At 38.1% G+C, this 21,638-nt stretch overlaps 1 protein-coding gene across 5 annotated transcripts in view; it reads right to left on the reverse strand.

The window, feature by feature from the left end:
• Positions 1-816: 816 nt before the first annotated feature.
• Positions 817-21,638, reverse strand: part of HTR7 (5-hydroxytryptamine receptor 7) — a 123,636-nt gene continuing 102,814 nt past the window's right edge. The window contains exons 2-4 of one of the 5 annotated variants that reach the window (XM_078344022.1): positions 12,335-13,090; positions 11,859-11,920; positions 817-4,630 (exon numbers count right to left, since the gene is read on the reverse strand). In XM_078344022.1, the coding sequence (XP_078200148.1) occupies positions 4,545-4,630; positions 11,859-11,920; positions 12,335-13,090 (904 nt within the window). In that variant the 3' untranslated portion in view covers positions 817-4,544. Of the gene's footprint in view, positions 4,631-4,655; positions 5,804-6,974; positions 7,153-11,858; positions 11,921-12,329; positions 13,091-21,638 lie in introns of those variants that run through there. The other 4 variants (XM_002756389.7, XM_009009949.5, XM_009009951.5 and 1 more) reach the window with 4 other exon arrangements.

The raw sequence follows: 21,638 nt of genomic DNA on the forward strand, positions 1-21,638 counted from the left end.
ATTACAAGCATGCGCTACTATGCCCAGCTAATTTTTGTATTTTTAGTAGAGGTGAGGAAGATGGTTTCATCATCTTGGCCAGCCTAGTTTTGAACTCCTGACCTTGTGAGCCACCTGCCTTGGCCTCCCAAAGTGCTGGGATTACAGGTGTGAACCACCGTGCCTGGTCACATTTTTCTTATAACTCATTTTTATTACATTTAAAAATGCATAGCTATGTGATATTTTAAAAATTATTTCTTTGACAAATATTAAATATATAGAGCAAAGCACTGCTCTATATAATATACTCCTTTAAACAAATTCAGACAAAACACAGCTCTAGTGTTTTAGTGTTTTCTCGCCTGCAAAAGAGTAGAGGGTTGTATTAGATCATCCATGAGATTCTCCAGCTCTGTCATTGTCTGTGGATATAGTTAGAGCTCATTTTACCTACAAGTGGATCATGCACTTTGTGAATTATCCATAACAAACTTTTATATGTACAGCTGACTTTCTGCTGCCTCTCATTATAACTCTGAACCACCTCCTACTGTGAGATTGTGTGGGTTTAAAGAATACAGAACATTTTAATAATAGCTCAATCCAAATGTAATTAGGAAAAGGTAATTTTGCACCAAAATACCACATCAAAGACAAATTCTAGATATTTCTTATCATCTGCTATTTTAGATTACCATTTTTCCCCTCTACTAGTACAGGTGTAATTCTTTCATTGTGGCTTTTTTAAAGTGCTGAAGACTCAACAGAACTGTTAACTGCAACTCTACTTCCGATACTTGTCAACTTCTCTCACTTTATGTTTCACATCAGCCATTGTAAATTTTCTTTTACATTTTTATTGATGACCACATCATATCTTTTTAACATGTGCTGCAGAAGCAGGTTTTCTTTTTAAAAAAATGTATTTAACCCAGGAGAAACTTAGAAAACAAAATATTTTATATGAAGACATTACATTCCTTTTTCACAGAACATGCAGACAAAACAAATCTAAAGGGTGATCCAATTAAATAAATTTCTGTCTCTGGGGGCTAGAACCTCGGAGTTAGTTCTCAAAGTCTGCATGTTTCACATTCAGTACCTAACAAGATATTCCTTACTGTAAGCTTAGAGTAAGCAATGACATCACAATATGTATTACTCTGAGTGTTTTCAAAACATGCTGACCCTCTGAATGTTTCCAAATGGTTTCTTTGTGTGCTGCTACAGACCATCTGGCTAGCTATAGATAAACAAGTTTCAACATATGGGCCATAGCACATACATGGCTCCGCTCCACTAGTGCAGAAAATTAAGAAAAGGATGCTCTCATGATATGAGTAACTAACTCATGCAAGAGAAGCAGGACCATGTAGTGGAGGGCCTGACCTAAGGAGCACACAGAATAGCTTAATTCCAGTTCCTTCTCTTCCATTCACTGGGCATGTCACTTGATCATAGCACATCTTCTCTGTTTCCTCATAGAAACATTTTTTAATTGTGCCAGTCAACTCTTGCCTCTCTCCTTCCCACCTGCCTTCCCATTAAGACATACCTATTATGGGCCTACCATATATGTGCTCCCAGGATGGTGCTAGGTAATGGGCATATTGCTGAGAAGATTTACTGGACAATAATGAAAACATAAATCAAATAAATGAGATCAGGAAAAATATTGCAGACCAAGAGGGAAAAAGTATGTGTGAAGGTCCTGATATCAGAAAGACCATGAACAATTTTTTAAAACTCCAATATTTAGAAACATTTACAGCCATAAAATTGAAAACTCAATTGACAATCAAAATGCTGAAAGGGAAATTCTCACTATCTCCAGATGATAATTCAGACAATTATCATATTAGCATAAACTATTTGAAAAACTGTATGCATTTTCTATTCAATTCCATTCATATTGTTGACCTGCCTGCAATAAATGAACCTAATAAAACTACACAAAAATATGATCATCAAATACATGCACAAGCATATCAAGCTCATGACAGCATGATCAATGCTTTCAGTTATTGAACACTTGCTAAAAAACCTAGGAACATTGAGTGTCTCCTATTTAATATTTACAGAATAAAACTAAATGCTAAGGCAACAGTGATTCAGTTATCTCTTACAAGTAAGTGCTTTACTTCTCAAGCATGGTTTCCCAATACTCAGCCTTGCCAGAAAATGACAGCTGATACCCTGTGAGTGAGAAGAGGAATAGTTATTCTTGCTTGAATAGTCATTATATACAAAATGTTCGTTTCAATGAGTTTTCCCAATTCTTAGTTAAAACAAAAGCTGTGTCTTTGGCACAAATTATGTCATATGTGAAATTGTATTAATGATTTATTTTTCTCATTCCCTTTCCATTTCTATTTTTTCCTTTCATTTAGCTGCCATATATTTAAAGCACAGTATACACAGGAAGCTCAGCCTCTGCAGCTAGAATGAAACAGTGTTCAATAATCGGGCATTCATGTCAGGCAAGATAAAGAGCCAATCCGAATCATGAGGGTCTTAATAAAAAATTAAACAACACATTTGAAAACCTGAATCAATCCCACTAATCATAATGCCCTGTCTTTTACTACAGGAAAGAAAAATGCCACTCCCTAAGACCTGCTATAGCACTTACTATACTATATTGTGACAAACCGAGACATGTCTGCCTTCTACCTGATGGCAAACTCCTTAAAAGCAAGGATTGTGCCATACCCATCTTTGTCCCCTCAATGCCTGCAGAGCTGAATGTGGCAGGAGCCCAAACAATGTTCATTAATCAGATCAACTCATGAACAGTCATTGTTTTAAAAATAAAACGTCACTAAGTGAATGAATCCTCACAGTGAAATGTGATTAAATCCAGAGCTGTCTTAGCTACCTGTTCAGATTTTAGCAAACATGTAAAGTGTTTGCCCTTCAGTCATTCAGCAGACAGCAATATGTATGACATACGACCTTTAATTAAAAATCTTTACTTACGTTGCTTTATTTCAGCTACAAATAAACTTTATTTGATGTAATGTAATAAAACATTTTCAAGTTTAACAATATGTATCTGACCATAAATAATCATTTAAATTATGAATATAAGTATATACGGTCACTTTAGCAAATTTGCGGTTCAGGAATTTATACAAGCTTTGTCTGAAAGGACAGTGACCTCCTCCCCTTTCAGGAAAGGCAGCCCTTCCCCATGTCTGGTAAGAAGCAATGTCAATGGGAGTTAGAAGAAGTCCATAATCCATGTCGGAATTCCACTTTATCCTGTGGGAGGACAGCTTGCTTTATTGTAGGAAAATAACATTCTCTTTCAGTTCTCTCTTATCAAATAAAGAATTGCATTCATTTCTCCCCTTCTAGGTACAGTTACTCATCTATTCTCATCTACTGTCCTTCTGTCTCCTTAGTGCCATTTAAAAATATATATATCCACAAAGAGACCTTTTCTGTTTCTTTACCTGCCCTTCATGTCTACCATTTTTTTGGTGGATGGGGGTGGGAATCAGGGGACAGAATTGCTTAGGCACACATTTGATTTAAGATACAGAGAACACAAAAACAAATTCTCTAGAAGGAAGAGACTGGTGTTCTGAAGCATTTCCCAAGAGTGGTCCCGGTGACTTCGCTTCACACAATTTGGTTTAATACAATACAGCTCAACAAGAATGAACGTGTTTAGGCCCCATCTCCAGAAGCATCACAACCTTTCATGGAAAAACCCATCATTCCCACACTTCTTCCACATAACATACAGTTAGAGGCCAGCCCATGGGTGGGCCCACTGCACCCTTGTAGAAAATGAGAGTCAAAAACATGCCAATAATCATGTTAATTACAATGCAGCTGGGTACCACTTGAGCGTCACTAAGATAAAAATCCTCCCAGAAGACATGCCCCTCACCTCTCAGGACCCTTCAGAGTACAAGAAAAAAGCTTTGTTCAAGTTGTATGCTTCTCTCCATCTTGTTCCTGAGTTATACCATAATAAGTGAGTTAATAAGAAAGTACATTGGTGGGGAAATCACAGAGACCCCGCAGAAAAGCCAAACTATTTGACAGAAGCTTGAAACAAACACTGCTCTGGGAAATCATTTGTATTAGCTGATGACTGGATTCTGTTTTCTAACATGGACATGCAACATATTCAACACTACGCTCACCGCAGTTTGCTTGGAAAACCCTTCTGTCATACAACAAAATACATTCTGTCTCATGAATGATTCCTGCATATTCACCACAACGCCTAGACTCAGAAGCATGGGAAGTGTGCACTGGAACATTCTCCCACTTGCATGGATTTGGACATATGCAAAGCACCAGAAACTGCTTCCTTTCTGGAACTCAGTTCTGTCAGTGTGCTTACTGCTGAGATGATCTGCTATCTTAAACTGAGAACACACAATAGCACTGATCCACAGAAAAAAGGAGAGGTCACCATCTCCCTTGTAAGATAGTGTGTACAACAGATCACCCTGTTTGTCACGTTTTAGCCATCGCAAGAAAGGACAGAAGCCGCATTCCATTCTGCAGTCTCAGCAAATGACTTCCTTCTGTTTCCAACTCTATTTTGCCTTGTTTATTTCATCTCCATTGTTCAGCTTTCGATCATGAATCATGACCTTTTTTTCTACAGTAGTCAGTGGTTTGTCTAAAAAAAGAGAGAGAGAGAGAGAGAGAGAAATAGGAAAATGATTTAGCAGAACCGTAAATGTGAGTTTTCATTTTATGGTGGGTGGATTTAATTTTTACAGCAGTCAGTACTTTGAATCATTTGTGGCTTCTAAGGGATTATGAGTATCCTTAAAGGGAAAGAAAAAGTGCTGTGACTCTTTTAATAAATTTCATAACTTCTACGAGTTGCCAAGGCTTTAATATATTTGCAAATCAGCCCCAAATAACCCATTTGGAAATTCACTTTTTAAATACAGCTATAGCCAAAAATGACTTTGCTCTCAAAAATCCTTGCAAAATAGTATTGTACTCACTCTACTTGAAAAGAATAATGACTAAATAATGATTACCAGTGAGAAGCGTTCTCGCCCTCAAACCTAGGGAGGTATGTTATTTTAAGGGATGTGTGCATAGACCAAGAAACTTCACTTCTCTCCCTTGTTCCTAGATGCACAGAAGTAGCATAGTGACACAGAAGCGTTAGTCATTGGCTGAGAAAAAGTCCCTTTCTCCTTGTGTAAAGCCACTCTCCCCTAACTCTGCACCTCTACAGTCCTCAACTTACCACACTATATCATGTGGTTAAGGGTTAAATCTATGAGGACCCAGGAACTGGGACTGTGCACCCAATCTCAGACTACACACCCCATCTAAAGCATCCCCAACCCTGCCATTTGGCTGTCTTGCCTGCAATCCTGCTCCTCCTTCAAGGTCTCCCTCTCAGCCCAGCCCTTCAGATGGGTGATCAATAGATGGATTTTGCTGGAGACATGGCTTCTGGCTTTGCCCCTCAGCCTCACATGGTGACACTTGAGGCCAAGTGCTGCACCTCAGCCCAGACCTGGCACTCGAGGCTCCTAGGTATCTGGAGGGGACTGGCAACCATCTGTGCTCCACAGACACATTCCTAGCCCAGGACCTCTGCCTCTTCCCAGCACAACAGAGACCACACTTTCTCTTCAGCTCAGTATTGCTCTGCTCACACAGTTCATGTTCTGAATTCCTCCAGACCACAGCACTATCTCCAAAGTCTCCCTTTCCTTGCTACCCACCTGTTAACCAATTGTGATGGTCTGAAGATTGCACCACCCACACAGACACCCATGGCCTCTTTCCTGGCCTCAATAGCACTCTCCTCATGCAGGCCCTTCTGGCATGAGACTCCACTCTTACATCAGTCTCCTAACCCATCTCCTTTCTCCTACTGTGAAGCGTTCCATACATCATTTATACTGCATCTCTGGTTTCACACCGGCTCAAAAGCCTTCATCTCTCTCCCTCAACCCTGCCCACTTAGCCCTCCATGCTGACCATAGGCTACCCAGCTTCCCAATACTGCTAAAGACATGCCCCAAACTTCTTGTCTACCTCTATCAACATCTGTGCCCCTCTGTCCATGCTATCCCCTCTGCCTTGAGCAGCCACAACTCCACCTCCACCCCTTTTATGCCTTCTTGTAAAATCCTACTTTCTTCAAGACCCACCTTAAATATCCCCCTGTTCTTGATTTCTACCATGGATATTTTCTTCGTAAGAATGCCCCTCAAGACTTATTTTTCTTCTGTCCTGCTTGATTTTATGTTGTGCTATGTATATTTATTATCTACTCATAGAATAAAAATATATAAATATTAAAAAAGCAAGGGAGGGCAACCACCTGCCTTCCTTACTTTAAAGAGATGTTGCAAAGTTAAAATGTAGGCAATTTCAAAGCAGGAAGCAAATAAGCTATTATTACTAATTGATGATTTAGTGAAAATAAATCATGTATGGGGAAGAAAAGTCCATAAAATAGCAAACTTTTTGTTTGTTTCTACCTATAAAGGTAGCATCCCATCACAGACACCCCAGGGTTTCAGAAGCCTTGATGCTTCTTCCCAATTGCTTCTGGGATTTGTTTTGTTTTGTTTTATTTACTTGTTTATTTGATTACTGGTTTCCACAAAGAAAAGTTAGCTTCAAGACAAACCCTGGAGCACTGTATTGGCAGAATTCATGGCAGAAACTCCAGGTTACTCTGCTACAAGTCACCACTAGAAACCCCTGCAATTGACAGGGATTATAAGAGGCTCTTTGACAACAACGACAATACAATCACCAGGAAAAAAAAAAAAGAGCAGGAAAGGATAAGCTACTTCAAAACAATTTCAGGGCATTCTTTTATATGGAAGAATTGTAGAAAGTGCTGTTCAATATTATTCATAAATTATGTCAACAAAATTCATCAAAACATGATACTTAAAAGCCATTTTTGAGAATTCAAAGTAAATCCATAAATAATCAAATTAAAAAAGAAACCAAGAATTCCTGATTATATCACATTTTCACACTTGGTTTTATATTACCAATCTTCGAATATTTGTGAAAAGGATTAAAATTGAGAGCAGTAAATTAAAATTACCAGTGCAAAAGTATTCACAGCATTTTTCCCCCCTATTCACTCTGTTACCCCAGCGAATATTCTTGGGTACCTGCTGAACTCCTGAGGTTCTGGTTATGCTGATCAAGAAAATGGAGGAAAATAGATAAATATTTGGGAGTAGGAACACAGTCTCATAGGCTTATACAGGAAAGAAAGAAACTACTTGCAGAAAATATGTAGAGCCAAGAAGGCAGAGCAAGGCGAAAAGGTAACAGACACTAGAAGCCCAGAAGCTAGATGGGAGGAAAAGGGCTGGAGAAAGCCCAGAGTCTGTAGGGTGGGCCACAAGATGAGAGAGAGGGGCATGGGGAGCAATGGGTTCTGATTACAAGTCTCCTACTAGCCACCACCACTTCTACAGCCACCCCAGCCCACTAGATTAAAAGCTTCCAGAGACTACAACTGTCACTTACTCATCTTTCTACCCTACCATGCCTGGTGCCACGCCTTGTACATAGCAGGCCCTCAAATGTTTCTAGGAAAAACAAGCCAATGAGGAGACTCCTTACATCCATTTTCTACCTTCTAAGTTATTCGCACAGTGCCACTGAATCAGTCTTGACCATTTTGATGACTCCATTCTCCTACTTGCAGATTCACCAATGGCTTATTGCTATTTACACCAGAGTCTCCCAACTTTAGCATTAAGGACTATGTACTTCTTTACTTCTTTGTTGTCGCAGGCGCTGGCCTGTATACTGTAAAATCCTTAAGAGCAGCCCTGGCCTCTACCCAGTAGATGCCAGTAGTGCCCCACCTCAATTTGTGACAACCAAAAATGCCTCCAGAAATGGCCAAATGTCTCCAGAGAGTTGGGATGGGAGGCAAAACTACTCCTGATTAAGAACCATTTGTCAATACTAAAAGTCCTAATTCTTGGAGCTGTCACAGAATATCCTTTATAATTTGGTCTCAAACTACTTTTCCGCTTTGATCTCCAACAGTTCCTGCACCCAAATGCTTAGCTTCAGCCAGATGGTCCTTTGATAAGCTCCCACATTGGTGCCCTTACAAAAAACGTCCTCTTCACCTGGAATACCATTTCTGTTCTCCTTTTTCTATAAATGCTTTGACCATCTTCATAGACATACTTGAGTCCATGTTCTTCAGGAAGTCTTCTCTGATCAGAGTTAGTGTAAGCTCTGAGTTATTTTCCTTTCCTTTGAATCCTATAGCTTTTCCTCTCTCCACCTTCCTTATTACAAAAAGGTTGAGTGTACATATGTCTTAGCCTAGCTAGGCTGCTATAACAAAATACCATAAACTGGTAGCTTATAAACAACAGAAATTTATTTCTTATAGTTCTAGAGTCTGAGAAATCCAAGATTAAGGCACCAGAAGATCCCATGTCTGGGGTGTGGGCCCGCTGTCTGCTTCATAGATGATAACTTCCAGCTGCATCCTCACGTGGTAGAAGGTGTGAACAAGCTTCCTCAGGCCTCTTTTATAAGGGCACTAATCCCATTCATGAGGGCCCTGTCCTTATGACCTAATGACCTCCTAAAGAACCCACATTTTCATACTATTGCATTAGGAGTTTTGTTTCAAAATATGAATTTTGCAGGAGACATAAACATTCAGGCCATAGAAGCATATGTCTGTTTGTGTAAGGTATGTCCAACAAAAATATATGCACAAGGACATGAAAGAATATGTTTTCTGTATCTTCCTCAATGCATGGAAGCTATATGAGACATTTCCTACAGCTGATGGATATTTTTAGGCTAATCATCCTTAATGACGTGAATATTCTGTAACTAGAAATTTAAACTGAGAGAGATGTAAAGATGATATCGCAAACTATGGCCTGTGGGCTAAATACAGCTAGAAGCCTCTTTTCACAAATAAAGTTTTATTGGTACACAGGCCTATCCATCTGTTTACTTATTCAGTGACAAAGGCTGATATGAGTAGTTTCAATACAGACCATATGGTTAGCAATGATTAAAATATTTACCACCTGGTCCTTCACAGTTAAAGTTTGCTGACCCCTGTTTTAAGCTAACAAGAAAATAACACCCAAGCCTCCAGACTAGCTGAAGATACAAAGGCAAATATCTTTAGATTTAATGTTAGCCGATTTATTTTTATAAAAGGCACAGTAGCATGGAAGTTAAAAGCGCTTTTGAACACAAATCCAGCTCAAATCCAGCTCTATCACTCTGTATGACTATAGGGAAATTATTTGACTTCTCCAAGCCCTTGTTTTGTTATTTTCAGAATGGAAATGAAGAAAACTAACTTATCATAAACTTTTGATGATTAATTGATCAAATTCACCTAAAGTGCTCACCAAAGTAACTGAGAGTGAATCCTCAGGAAACCTGTGTTATTATTTTAAATTGGAAAGCCTTTTTGTGTTACATTTTAAAGATTACTATTTTGTGATCTATCTGAATTATCTATGAATTATTAGCTAAAATATTCAACAAAATTATTCTCAATTTCTTCGACCCTATAGAATGCATACAAATATAGCAGTGTTTCCTAGCTCATGACTTTATCTGTCCTTTCCTAGTTTATGCACTGGCTGCTTAACTGGATCTCCTAGCACCCATCTTCCCCTTGTCTGCCCTCCTCACTACTGCTGGGGAGACATTCCTAAATCACATCACTCAGCATGTTACTCCTGAGAACTAAAACCAACGTGCTTTCCTTTTCCTGTGCTAAACAATGCTGGAGCCAGGCAAAATAACCTAGCTATTTGTTCTAGGAAATAGTTACTTTCAGAAGATAAGACTATATGTCAACTAAAATAGCCTACTTTTCAAGACTAATAGTTTGCTCATTAACACTCACGTCACAGTCCTCATCAAGCTGTACTTACCAGTCTAAAGCTATTATGTCATAAACTCTGCCTAATCCCCACCTTCAAATCACCCAGCACAAGCCCCAAAACTCTATCAATATCCTTGTCTAATTTCCTTCTTCTTAGAAACTACTAAGACTGTCCAGGAGGTGTCCACTTGTTGCACAGTAAGTCTAATAAACTTAGAGTAACAAGTCATTCTCATTGTCTTCTCAGACAGCTTATAGCTAGTCTCCAGCTCAAAAATATTCTGAGACTCTTCACTGCCTATAAACTGAAGTTACTTGACAAGTAGTATTGCATAACATTCAATACAATCATCAGAGTGATTCATACCACAGCTACCACTACCAGAGGTCAATTACTTTATGTTCCTGAGCCTCAATTTGTTCTTCTGAAAGGTGGTGGGGATGCCAGAAGCATCTATTCTGCAGATAGCATGCTGTTTAGCAAGTAGCAGATGTTCAATAATGGTTAGCAGTTATTACTTTTATTTATCATCTATTACATGTCAGGCACTGTACTAGATTCTGTAGAAAGAAATCTGATTAAGACAAAATTAATAAGGATATCCAGGACTTGAACTTAGATCCAGAACAAGTAAACTTAATAAACATTTATAGAGCTCTCCACTTTAAACACACAAAATATACAATCTTGTCAGTACCACATCACACCTACTCATAGGTTTAAATGAAATATCAATCAGCCATTATTAAGCACAATTATTGGCAGAAAAGAGGTTTTCAATACCCATTTTCAGAATAAAGCAACATTCCCCTTCTCTCTCCCTCTTTTTCTTTTTCTTTTTTCCTCTCCTTCACTCCTTTTTTTTCTTTCTTTCCTTCCCTCCTTTCTTGAAAAAAAAAAAAAAGACATAGTTCTTTCTCTGAAGAAATTCAGAATCTGGTGGGAAAATCCTAGGGGTCAATTCAATGAACTCTTATAGGCATAGTAAGATCTCTGGATTTGTTCATAGTTTATGTTTTAGAACCTAAAATTACATTAATTTTTAATATTACTTTTTATATTGTGAACAATTTCATATATACAAAAGAGTATATAGAAGTAAACGTGAATGCCTGTGAAGCTACACTCAGCTTAAGAATTAGCATAGCTGTAGTCTTGCAACTTTCAGTTGTAAGATAAAGATAGTCCAGTATAAGAAAAATGAATAGCACTGGATTCAGATGATGTGGGATCTAGACTTAGTTGTGACACTAGCTTAGTGTGAGTTATCTCACTTTTCAACTCCCAGTTAGCTCTTCTGCTGAATGACAGGGCTGGACAAGATGATCGGGAAGGCCCCTATCAGCTAGAGTGGTCCATGGTTCTCTAGTCTACTCCTTCCCGCCAGGCTCAGTGAAGAGAGAGGCCTCTAACATTAATCTGCTCACTCTCTCACCAGCATCTTCTAATTTTTCATTCCAAGTTTCTTTTTCCCTCGGCTTTCAAACATGAAGGAATCTCCTCCACCTCAAATTAAAACGAAGTCTTCATTTGACATGCTGACACATCTAACTAGTATAATATGTCCTTCCTTCTTTACAATGCCAATTTTTTAACATGTGGGTCACTTCTGAAATTTCCATTTCTCCATCACCATCAGATCCTTTTTCAGATCTCAAGACCCTATTATAATTGCTTCCTTGAAAGTCACTAAGACTTCTTAAACAAATTCAACAACTCTTTATCAGTTCTCGCCTACCAAGATGGCCAGGAGCATTTCCTAAAAACTCCTGTGGCTCTTTTTATTTTTCAGAGGTGGGTCTTGCTCTGTCAACCAAGTTGGAGTGCAATGGCATGATCACAGCTCACTGCAATCTCCAACTCCTGGGCTCAAGCTATCCTCCCACCTCAGCCTCCCAAGTGGCTAGTAGTACAGAGGCACTCCACCATGTCTGGCTCTCGTGGCTTTTAAAGACCTTGCCTCATCCTGGCATATCCCCACACCAACCACTCCTTTTTTTTTACCTGGGCTGCCTCCTTTCATCCCTGGTGAATGTAACTGCATACTGGAAGGACCATTGTGCCTCCTACCTCAAAAGAAGAATTTATCGGTGAAAGATGAGGTCATCAAACAAGTTTTACCAGACAGAAGAATAATAACAACTAAAATAACAATGTTGCACAAATTCAGATGTAAGGACATAATCTGGATGCCACGTATGGAGAATGAATGGAAAATATCGCCTGCCTTGTTGTCAGTCACATCAGTTGCAATTCACCAGCAAATTAGTCTCATCTACCAATCTAACTAAGTACCTCTCTTTGGCTTTTTAAATTTTACTGGGTGCAAGACTGGAGTCTATACTGTTGTCAATTCAAATCTGCTATGTTTAGTAAAAAGTAAGCTAGCTACTCATTCAGGAAGCTTTCTGTGATGTGCTTCAAAAAGCTGCATAAAAGGGTTTGGGGGATAAAAGGAAAATAGCGATAAACGACCTTACAGCACAATCTCAGGTCTCTCTGGCCTCTCAGCAAGCTTCAGGGCTTCATGCATGCCTGCAGCCGAGAGCTTCCGGTTGATATTCCGGTACTGGCACTGGAGCAGGCTACGATAGGTGGTCCTCAGGTCCCGGTTGAAGAAGGCATATATAAAAGGGTTAATGAGAGAGTTTGCATAGCCTAGCCACAGAAATGTCCTCTCCACCCACAGTGGGATGCAGCTGCACGCAGTGCCACAGATGAAGGGTCTGGCTGTTGAGAGGAGGAAAAAGGGCAGCCAGCACACAGTAAAGGCCCCGACGATGATCCCCAGGGTGGTGGCTGCTTTCTGTTCCCGCTTAAAGATGGAGATGTTTTTCCTTTCATGCTTGAGGAGTCTCGAAAGGTTTGCACACTCTTCCACCTCCTTCTGGAGCTTCACTATGCCATTCAGGGCAATGACGCTGTCTGGCTCCACTGGAGGGAAGCCAGGGAACTTGTGTTTGGCAGCGCTCTTCCTGGCAGCCTTGTAAATCTGGTAGTACATGAAAAGCATGACGGACATGGGGATATAAAATGCTACTGCGGTAGAGTAAATCGTGTAGCCAAAGTCTTGGCTGATCAAGCACACCTTATCATCATTTACATTCTGAGCCCATCCGAAGAGTGGAGGTAAAGTGATGGAGGCGGAGAGAAGCCAGACAGAGAGAATCATCTTCGCCATACATTTCCCATTCTGCCTCACAGGGTACGTGAGGGGCCTTGTGATCCCAAGGTACCTAGCGGAGACATGGAAAAATAACAGGTGAACACTGAGATCGTAACTGGTCAACTGAGCAAGTCCTGCCAGCCGAATACTCACAACAGCCCTTCTAGGTAGGCATCATGACTCCCGTTTTGCAGAAAGGTCAACTAAGACTCTGAGATGTTACCTATTTTATTCCAGGTCACACACAGGCATTGCCAGGTTGTAGCCTGAGAGCCCTCTGACTCTAATGTTAGTCCATGCTTTTCGCACGCTTTATAGTTTTTCACAGTCAATGTAGTCAACAAAGTTTAAAGAGCTCTGCCTCCCCATGCCCCCAGCCACCAAAATCAGCGAGGACAATACATCAACTCTGACGTGGGATATTGTGACACATTCTCAAAACTTAACCAAAGTCTGCCACACTCTGATATTAAACAACCAGTGATCACCCAACTGTCTTGAGGCCAGTTTTTAATTCATTTTAGCTCTCCCTTTGTATTTCAGCAAAAGCATTTCTTTAAGATCACACAGATTTGTGAGACAGTTGAGTGCTGGAATGAGAAGCAGAAATGATCATTATTATTATTTTTTTGCCGACAGAAAATTCCCACACAACAGCAGTATCAGAGGAACAATCTAAAAAATAAAAACAACCTGCTTTCTCTTTCCAGTTACGAGAATCACAAAACAATGATACAATTCTGAAAGATATTAGGCAAATCCAACATTTTCTCTGTGCTTAGTTCTACAGAGAGAATAAATATTACTCCAAGTCTGTTATCAAGGATTTGTAATGCAAACGAGTCTCTGCAAACAGAGAAAACATATACAGAAAAGATGTTCTGCCAAATGCTTAATATTTTTCAGCTTTCCAAACCGGTGTTTTCCTCATATTTAATAGTCTTAGCTTCTATTGTGGCAAGCTAAGAGCACTTGAGAAGCAAAGACCGAAAAAAGCTGGTCATTCTGTTGTTCTTTTTACTTCCTTTATGTATATAAAAGATAATTGTTGAAACATTAAAAGGAAAGATACAGAGAGTCCCTAACTTACCAACAGATTATTTTCTGAAAGTTGGTTAGTTGGTAGGTTAGAACTTAAAAAACAATTTCTGCTAGAAATATCCTTTAATACTTAAATTATCCAACAAAAGTCCAAAATCTACTTTCACAATGAAAATTAGCATCTGCAACACTTACAGGAACACAAAATAGAAATATAGTAAAAAAAAAAAAATGAGCCAGATGTTCTTATTCCTCTAGAATTAGTTCCTTTAACAAGTATTAATGGAGCTCGTTTCACTGGACAGCTACTGTTCCAGGTGTTGGGGTATGGCAGTGAGTAGAAGAGACGAAAATGCTGCGTGTAGGCAAATGGAGAAATCAGGTTGGATGAAGGGGAAAACCTGAGGCCATAGTAATGTTGAAGGGGAGTTCTGATCCCTTCCAAGGATTCAGGCATTCATGACGCTGGTTCTTCATTTGCCAATTTCTGCCTTCCCTTTTCGTTAGTAAAGCTGATCCTTCAAGCACTAGCTCCTGTGAATGTGGCCTTTTGGGCACCTTCCTTGTTTCCTCAGCAGCCTTTCCCATACCTGGACTTAGATTTCTCATCTCTCTTTGTCTACAGCTCCAGCATAAACTGCCTGCTCTCAAACTCGGATGTGGCATCCAAGACAGGACCCCAGAATGGTGCTTCAGGTTTACCAAGGAGTAAGTCCAGTAGGTAGAGATTAATTTACACAATTCCCCAGCGGGCCACCAGATGGCAATGTCAGACCATTTTACATCTACTTACTGGGCTTGGGGGTGTATTGATTGGGGTGATGGTTGAATAGATGTATGCTGGAAAAATTACGACCAAATAAAGAAGTTAGATTTTATTTGTGGATTATTTTAAAAATTAGCAAGCCGGAATTCACAACCTAGTAAACTCCTATTTTGAGGAAATCCGTTTTCTCTCCCATTTCTTCACATTTTCCTTACTAGAACTATGCCTTCCCACTTAAGTAACAATCACATCCATCTTTTTCCTGGCTAAATAAATAATACAAAGTTCACAAAGTTTAATCCTGAGAGATTAATGGAGTACAAAGGACATTTCAGAATATTAGATAATCTCATTAAAATGGTATGTTTATTCATTCTAGTATATTTAGGCTGACACATTATACTTCAATCACGATAATTAGTCCATATTCAGTCTGCTCTGGAAGTATAAATTATACTTCATAAACCGTTCTACTTTAGGCACCATTCTATAATGGTTTTAGGACATCCTACAATAAGGTAGTTATGTTTACTTCTTTAGTCTCTTCATTTCCACTTGCTGAGACTTTGTAAGACTAAAATCAACTGAAATATTACCAGAAAAAAATAACTGCTCACTAAAGTGTCTGGATATAAAATAAATAAACAAAAGTTAACATCTTTTTTTTTTTTTTTTTTGAGACGGAGTTTCGCTCTTGTTACCCAGGCTGGAGTGCAATGGCGCGATCTCAGCTCACCTCAACCTCTGCCTCCTGGGTTCAGGCAATTCCCCTGCCTCGGCCTCCTGAGTAGCTGGGATTACAGGCACGTGCCACCATGCCCAGCTAATTTTTTGTATTTTTAGTAGAGATGGGGTTTCACCATGTTGACCAGGATGGTCTCAATCTTTTGACCTCGTGATCCACCCGCCTTGGCCTCCCAAAGTGCTGGGATTACAGGCTTGAGCCACCATGCCTGGCAAAAGTTAACATCTTATGCTTTAACCATAAACAGAAAATAGTGTGGAGATGATGCCATTAACAACTAAAAACATCTAGGAAAAGTTTTTTAAAAATAATGCCTAGAGCCTATATGAAGAAAATACGAAATGCTACTGAGGTACATTTTTTAAAATACTTAAATCCATGGTGGAAAAAACTTGCTTTCTCAATAAGAAAATCTAGTATTACAAAAGTACCAATTTCCCCTCAATCTATAAATACCACATAATCCCAAGTGAGTAAACTAGCATGACTCTTGTTAATCCGACCTAATGATTTTAAAGTTCACTAAGTCGACATGTAAAAATATAGAGATAATCTGAAAAGGAATAATGAAGGGATACTTATCCTATTTTTAAAAAGTATAAAATCACAGAAATAAAATCCCTAAAATAATTATTCAAAAATATATCAATTAAACAGGATTCAAATCTATAAGGGAATTGAATATAAAAGGAGTCACTTTAAATCACTAGTAAAAATTGGATATTCATGAAGTCTCTCAACTAGCCAGCAATTGGGGTAACAATACTACTGGCTTCTTACCTGTCTTTTGTAAAATACAAATCCCAGATGGATCAAAGATTATCATGTAAAAAAGTTAAAATCTATGTCTATGAGAAAATATTGGTGAGTATTTCTGCAATCCTGAGATGACAAAGGCCATTCTTAACTGTAATACAAAAACTTGAAAGTATAAAATGAAACATCAATAAATGTTTGTAACAAACAAAATAAATGACATTTATAAGTGACATTTAGTTTAATTTAAAAATCATTCTGTATAGAGTTAAAAGTCAAATCATAAACTTGAAATCTAAATGGCAATATCACAATATTCACAGATTTCCTACAGGTCAATACAAAACACAATCATCCCATTGTAAGAACTTCAGAGTTTGTAAAAGGAAAAGAAAAAGAAAAAAGGAAAAGCTAACCATCCTAATGAAAATATTTAAGCAATTGATCAAAGAAGAAAAACTAACGGCCAAAGCCAGGCACAGTGGCTCATGTCTACAGTCCTAGCACTCTGGGAGGCCATGGTGGAAGAATCACTTGAGGCCAGGAGTTTGAGACCAGCCTGAGCAATGCAGTAAGACCCCATCTCTATTTTAGAGAGAGAGAGAGAAAGAGAAAAAAAACTAATGGCCAATAAGCACTTAAAAATATGTAAACTTCAATAATAATCAGAGATGCAAATTTTAAGATAATACATATTTTTATCATTTCCCAATGTTTAAGAAAGACAAAATCCAATATTAGAAAACTGAAAAGGCAGTCATTGTATTATGTTGCTATTGGGAGTGTCAATTGAAGTAATTCTAGAACAGAGTTTGGCAATTATCAGACATCTAGGATTTTGTCTTAAGAAGATAATTGTACAAATGCAAAATGACTAGTGCACAGAGATGTTACTAAACAAATAACAGAAGAAAAAAGATGCAATCTAAGTATTATCAACAGGAGATTAGATATGGTATATATACTGTATATGATACGTATAATGCAACCATTAAAAATTATGATGTACATCTGTCTTTACTGACACAGAAACAACGAAGAGTAGATTAAAAACACAGCTCTTAAAAATAAGTAATGGAAAATCATATAACCTATAGTTTTAACCTTTCTATATAAAACTAGGTGTATGCTTGTGTGTACGTTTCTGTGCATACTCAGATGTCTGCAAGAATATCAACTAAAATATCAGTAGTAGTTTTACCTGAGATGTAGAAACTTTAGCAGTTTTATAGTTTCTTTCTATTTTTCTATGATTGATATTTTTGTAGTGAGCATGTAAAAAAAAAAACCCACTATCTTAAGCACAAAATGAATGGTTTAAGAGGATTCTGAGATTCCTAAAGTACCTAAATGATTTTGGCAATAGAAACAATCTGGTTCATAAAATCTTTAGAGAGCTAATAATTACATTTTCTATTGTTTTATTTGATTAGCTTATCAAAAGTGCCTTATGATAATACATTCATAAGTTCATACAAAAGAAAAAGACCTCATTGGCATTTAAAATTCTATAATTACTACATAAAGTAATATTGGTATTCAGGGAAGTGTTTATCTAAATTATACATTCATTTTTCCAAACCTTGTATAGGATAAATCTTACCTTCAAGGGAGAGAAAGAAAAAAAGAAAAAAACTCCACTGATTTTGAATATTCCTTAATTATTCATGTTTAATATTTATCACACCTAACATTGTATACTTACTGTTAATTAGAAAGCAGGATGCTTATAAAACCTTCGAAATTTAACTTTAAATGCATACAAATGTGAAAGTACAGTAAATCTCAGAGACAAAGGCACCTAAGTATTATATAATTGAGAAATATATGCAATTCACATTAGGGGTTCCATTGAAGTACACGTTCAGAGAAAAAGAGGATTAGGGAGTTATAATCTGCATGGAGAGGGGATCGGAAGTAAATTAACTCTGCTGCCTGTCTTCCATTCTAACTGTATAGAAATGGTAAATAATGGTTCTTTAATTAAATGGCTTCTTCTGAGTTTCACTGCTATAGAATAATAATTAAGGGAGTAAAAGAAACTGGGTAAAATTATTCTGAAATAAGTTTTTTAGAGTGTTCAGCTTCAAAAAAATTCACAAACTTAGAATACCTCCTCCAGGAGCCTCCATTTTAGTTGATAAAAATCCACTAGAATCTCCAGCTGATATCAGTGGCTGCTCAAACTGCCAGATAATCACAATCACTCAGGAGCTTTAGACACATGTTCACTGGGAGTGGTGGCTCATGCCTGTAATCCCAGCACTTTGGGATGCCGAGGCAGGCAGATCAAGAAGTCAAGATATTGAGACCATCCTGGCCAACATGGTGAAACCCTGTCTCTACTAAAAAATACAAAAATTAGCTGGGCGTGGTGGCACACGCCTGTATTTCTAGCTGCTTGGGAGGCTGAGGCAGAAGAATTGCTTGAATCTGGGAGGCAGAGGTTTCAGTGAGCGGAGATCGGGCCACTGCACGCCAGCCTGGCGCCTGGCGACAGAGCGGGACTGTCTCAAAAAAAAAAAAAAAGAAAAGAAAAGAAAGAAAGAAACATGCAGATTCCCAAGCCACTATTCTCTGTCAAGGATTAGAGACCTAGGACTTTGTGTTTAGGATCGACTGCTCTGAATCTCTATCTCACACACTGCTGTCAAAGCAGCCTTCTCCCATTCAATTACAAGGACTTTACACTTAACACATGAAGGGCTTTACTTTTACTGCATAGTTTTCATCTTAACAATTTGCTTCCAGGTTAGTCTAAAATCATTATGAATCACGTTTCCATTATCTCAGCTATTAATTTCCCAGTACTGGGCTAAATGAGATATGTGTGGTCTTTATGTTGTAATTAAGTTGTAGTTTTGTTAAATGCATAATATACAACAGGATTTTTAAAAATCTTTTGATTATAGTTCACAAAAAGAAATAGAACATTTTACCTATATAATAAACTGGTTATGTGTGTATATTTATATTTACAAAAGTTTCACAAATCAATATTTACCATTATAAACCATTATTTACTCTCTTCTATTCTATGCTATTCTACCTCAGACTTTTTAAATGCTGGCCTTAATGCACTAAATTCACTTCAAAACCCAATAATGGGTCAAGGCCTAAAGCTTGAAAATTACTCACCTTCACCAAACATATGAAAAGTGGTCAACATAACGAGTCAGGAGAAAAATGCAGATTAGCACAAAGAAATGCCGCTAACAGCCATCAGAATGGTTATAATTAATGATGGTGATGATAAAAACTATAATGCCAAGTGTTCTGTGAAGATATGAAATAATTGTGATGCTCACACATTACTGATGGGAGTGTAAACTGATGCAGTAACTTTGGGAAACTATTTTTTAATATCTATTAGCGATTCCAAGTATACAATGAGTCTTAACCAAAATACATATACACAAGTTTATAGCAGCACTGTTGGTAATATCCCCAAATGAAACCCACCCATTCTACCAAAGTAAAATGAGTATAACTCTATAATAGTAGAATAAGTACATAAACTGTGGTATATTTATGCAATGGAATTCTGTAAAACAAGGAGAATGAACGCATTACTGCTTTTCAACATGGATGATTTTTCACAAACATAAGGCCGAGCTAAAGAAACTAAAAACAAAAGAGAAAATACTATTCAAAACCAGGCAAAACTAGCCCATGGGGACAGAAGCCAGAATGGCAGTTACCTCTGGGGAAAAAGGGGTCCTAAGCAGTAAGAGGGTGTATGACGAAAGCTCTGAAAATGTTCTTTTTCTTTGAGTGTATTACATAAGTATGCTCACCTTGTTGAAAGTAAGTGAGCTATTCAGTTATGATCTGTGCAGTGTTCTGGACATATGTAAATAAGGTTTTTTTTAACACTAAAAGTAATTTTTTTTTTTTTTTTGAGATGGAGTCTCACTCTGTCACCAGGCTAGAGTGCAGTGGAGTGATCTCGGCTCACTGCAATCTCCACCTCCCAGGTTCAAGCAATTCCCCTGCCTTAGCCTCCCAAGTAGCGGGACTACAGGTGCACACCACCACATCCTGCTAATTTTTTCTATTTTAGTAGAGATGGGGTTTCACCATGTTGGCCAGGATGGTCTCTATATCCTGACCTCGTGATCCACCTGCCTTGGGCTGCCAAAGTGCTGGGATTATAAGAGTGAGCCACCATGCCTAGCCTAAAAGTAAATTTTTAACAACACACTGAATTATCATTTGCCATTAACCTAGATGCTGACCTGTTCTCTAAAACCATTATTACAGTGGGGTTCCAATATACTTTTAAACCATTTCCATCAGAGTTTCTAAGCTGTACTTATAGTTAGGACCAATGAACAACTTAATTCCTTATTCTGCCCTCGGAATTGAGGGAGAGAAGTAGATAAAAGAGAAAGGGGGGAAAGCAACAAAATTCAACAAGTTTGGAAACACAGTAGCAAAGCCTCTTCTTTGAGAAAGCATATCATTATAAAACAAAAAGGAGAGTTTCTCTTGAGAGAAAAAATCAGATTTAATTAAAATAATTTAATTCTAAAAGTGCTTGTAAAAATTCATATATAGTATTTGTTAACTGTTGCTCCATACTAATTGCCACAGTTTAGTGGCTTAAAGCACCACTAAGAAAAACCCTGTCAGAAAAGAAAGAAGGGGAAAGGGAAAGGAAAGGGGATGGGGAGGGGGAAGGGGACGGGGAAGGGGAAGGGAAAGGGGAAGGGGAAGGGGTGAGGGGGGGAGGGAGGAAGGAAGAAAGGAAGGAAGGAAGGAAGGAAGGAAGGAAGGAAGGAAGGAAGGAAGGAAGGAGAAAAATACATGTCTAAGATTTTTAGATAATTATACAGTCATGAAAATGAATAGAGTGAGAGATTAGTAGTGACCCCTGAATTATACTTGTTAACTACTTCAGTTGTATATGAATTCACAATAAACTAAATTTTCCCAAAGAATTTGGCGTTTTATTTCTCTGAAAAAAGGTTGGGGGTGGTGGCAAAGAAAAAAACCAAAAATTTATCTGCAGTAATAAAAGAAATGAATGGCAGAAAACCTTAGCTAAAAATTTTCTAAAGGTTAGAGGCATGAAAAGAACAGAAGATATTTTGTTTTATGATGGTCCTGTGTGGCTTCTAACCCCATCCCATAGAAGCAGTACTGAAGGAATGGGGTGAGTGAATCCTTAGAATTCCAAATAATAGCTTCATATTTGGGGATAAGAAAACCAAGAGGGTGAGAAACCAATCTAAAGGAAAGTACTGAAAAGCCATGAAGAGCAGAAGCCCACATACCATTTTAGCAGGGTTAAAGGCCACCAGAACT

The sequence above is a fragment of the Callithrix jacchus genome, chromosome 12 (genome assembly GCF_049354715.1).
Source record: "Callithrix jacchus isolate 240 chromosome 12, calJac240_pri, whole genome shotgun sequence".
Classification (NCBI taxonomy): domain Eukaryota; kingdom Metazoa; phylum Chordata; class Mammalia; order Primates; family Cebidae; genus Callithrix; species Callithrix jacchus.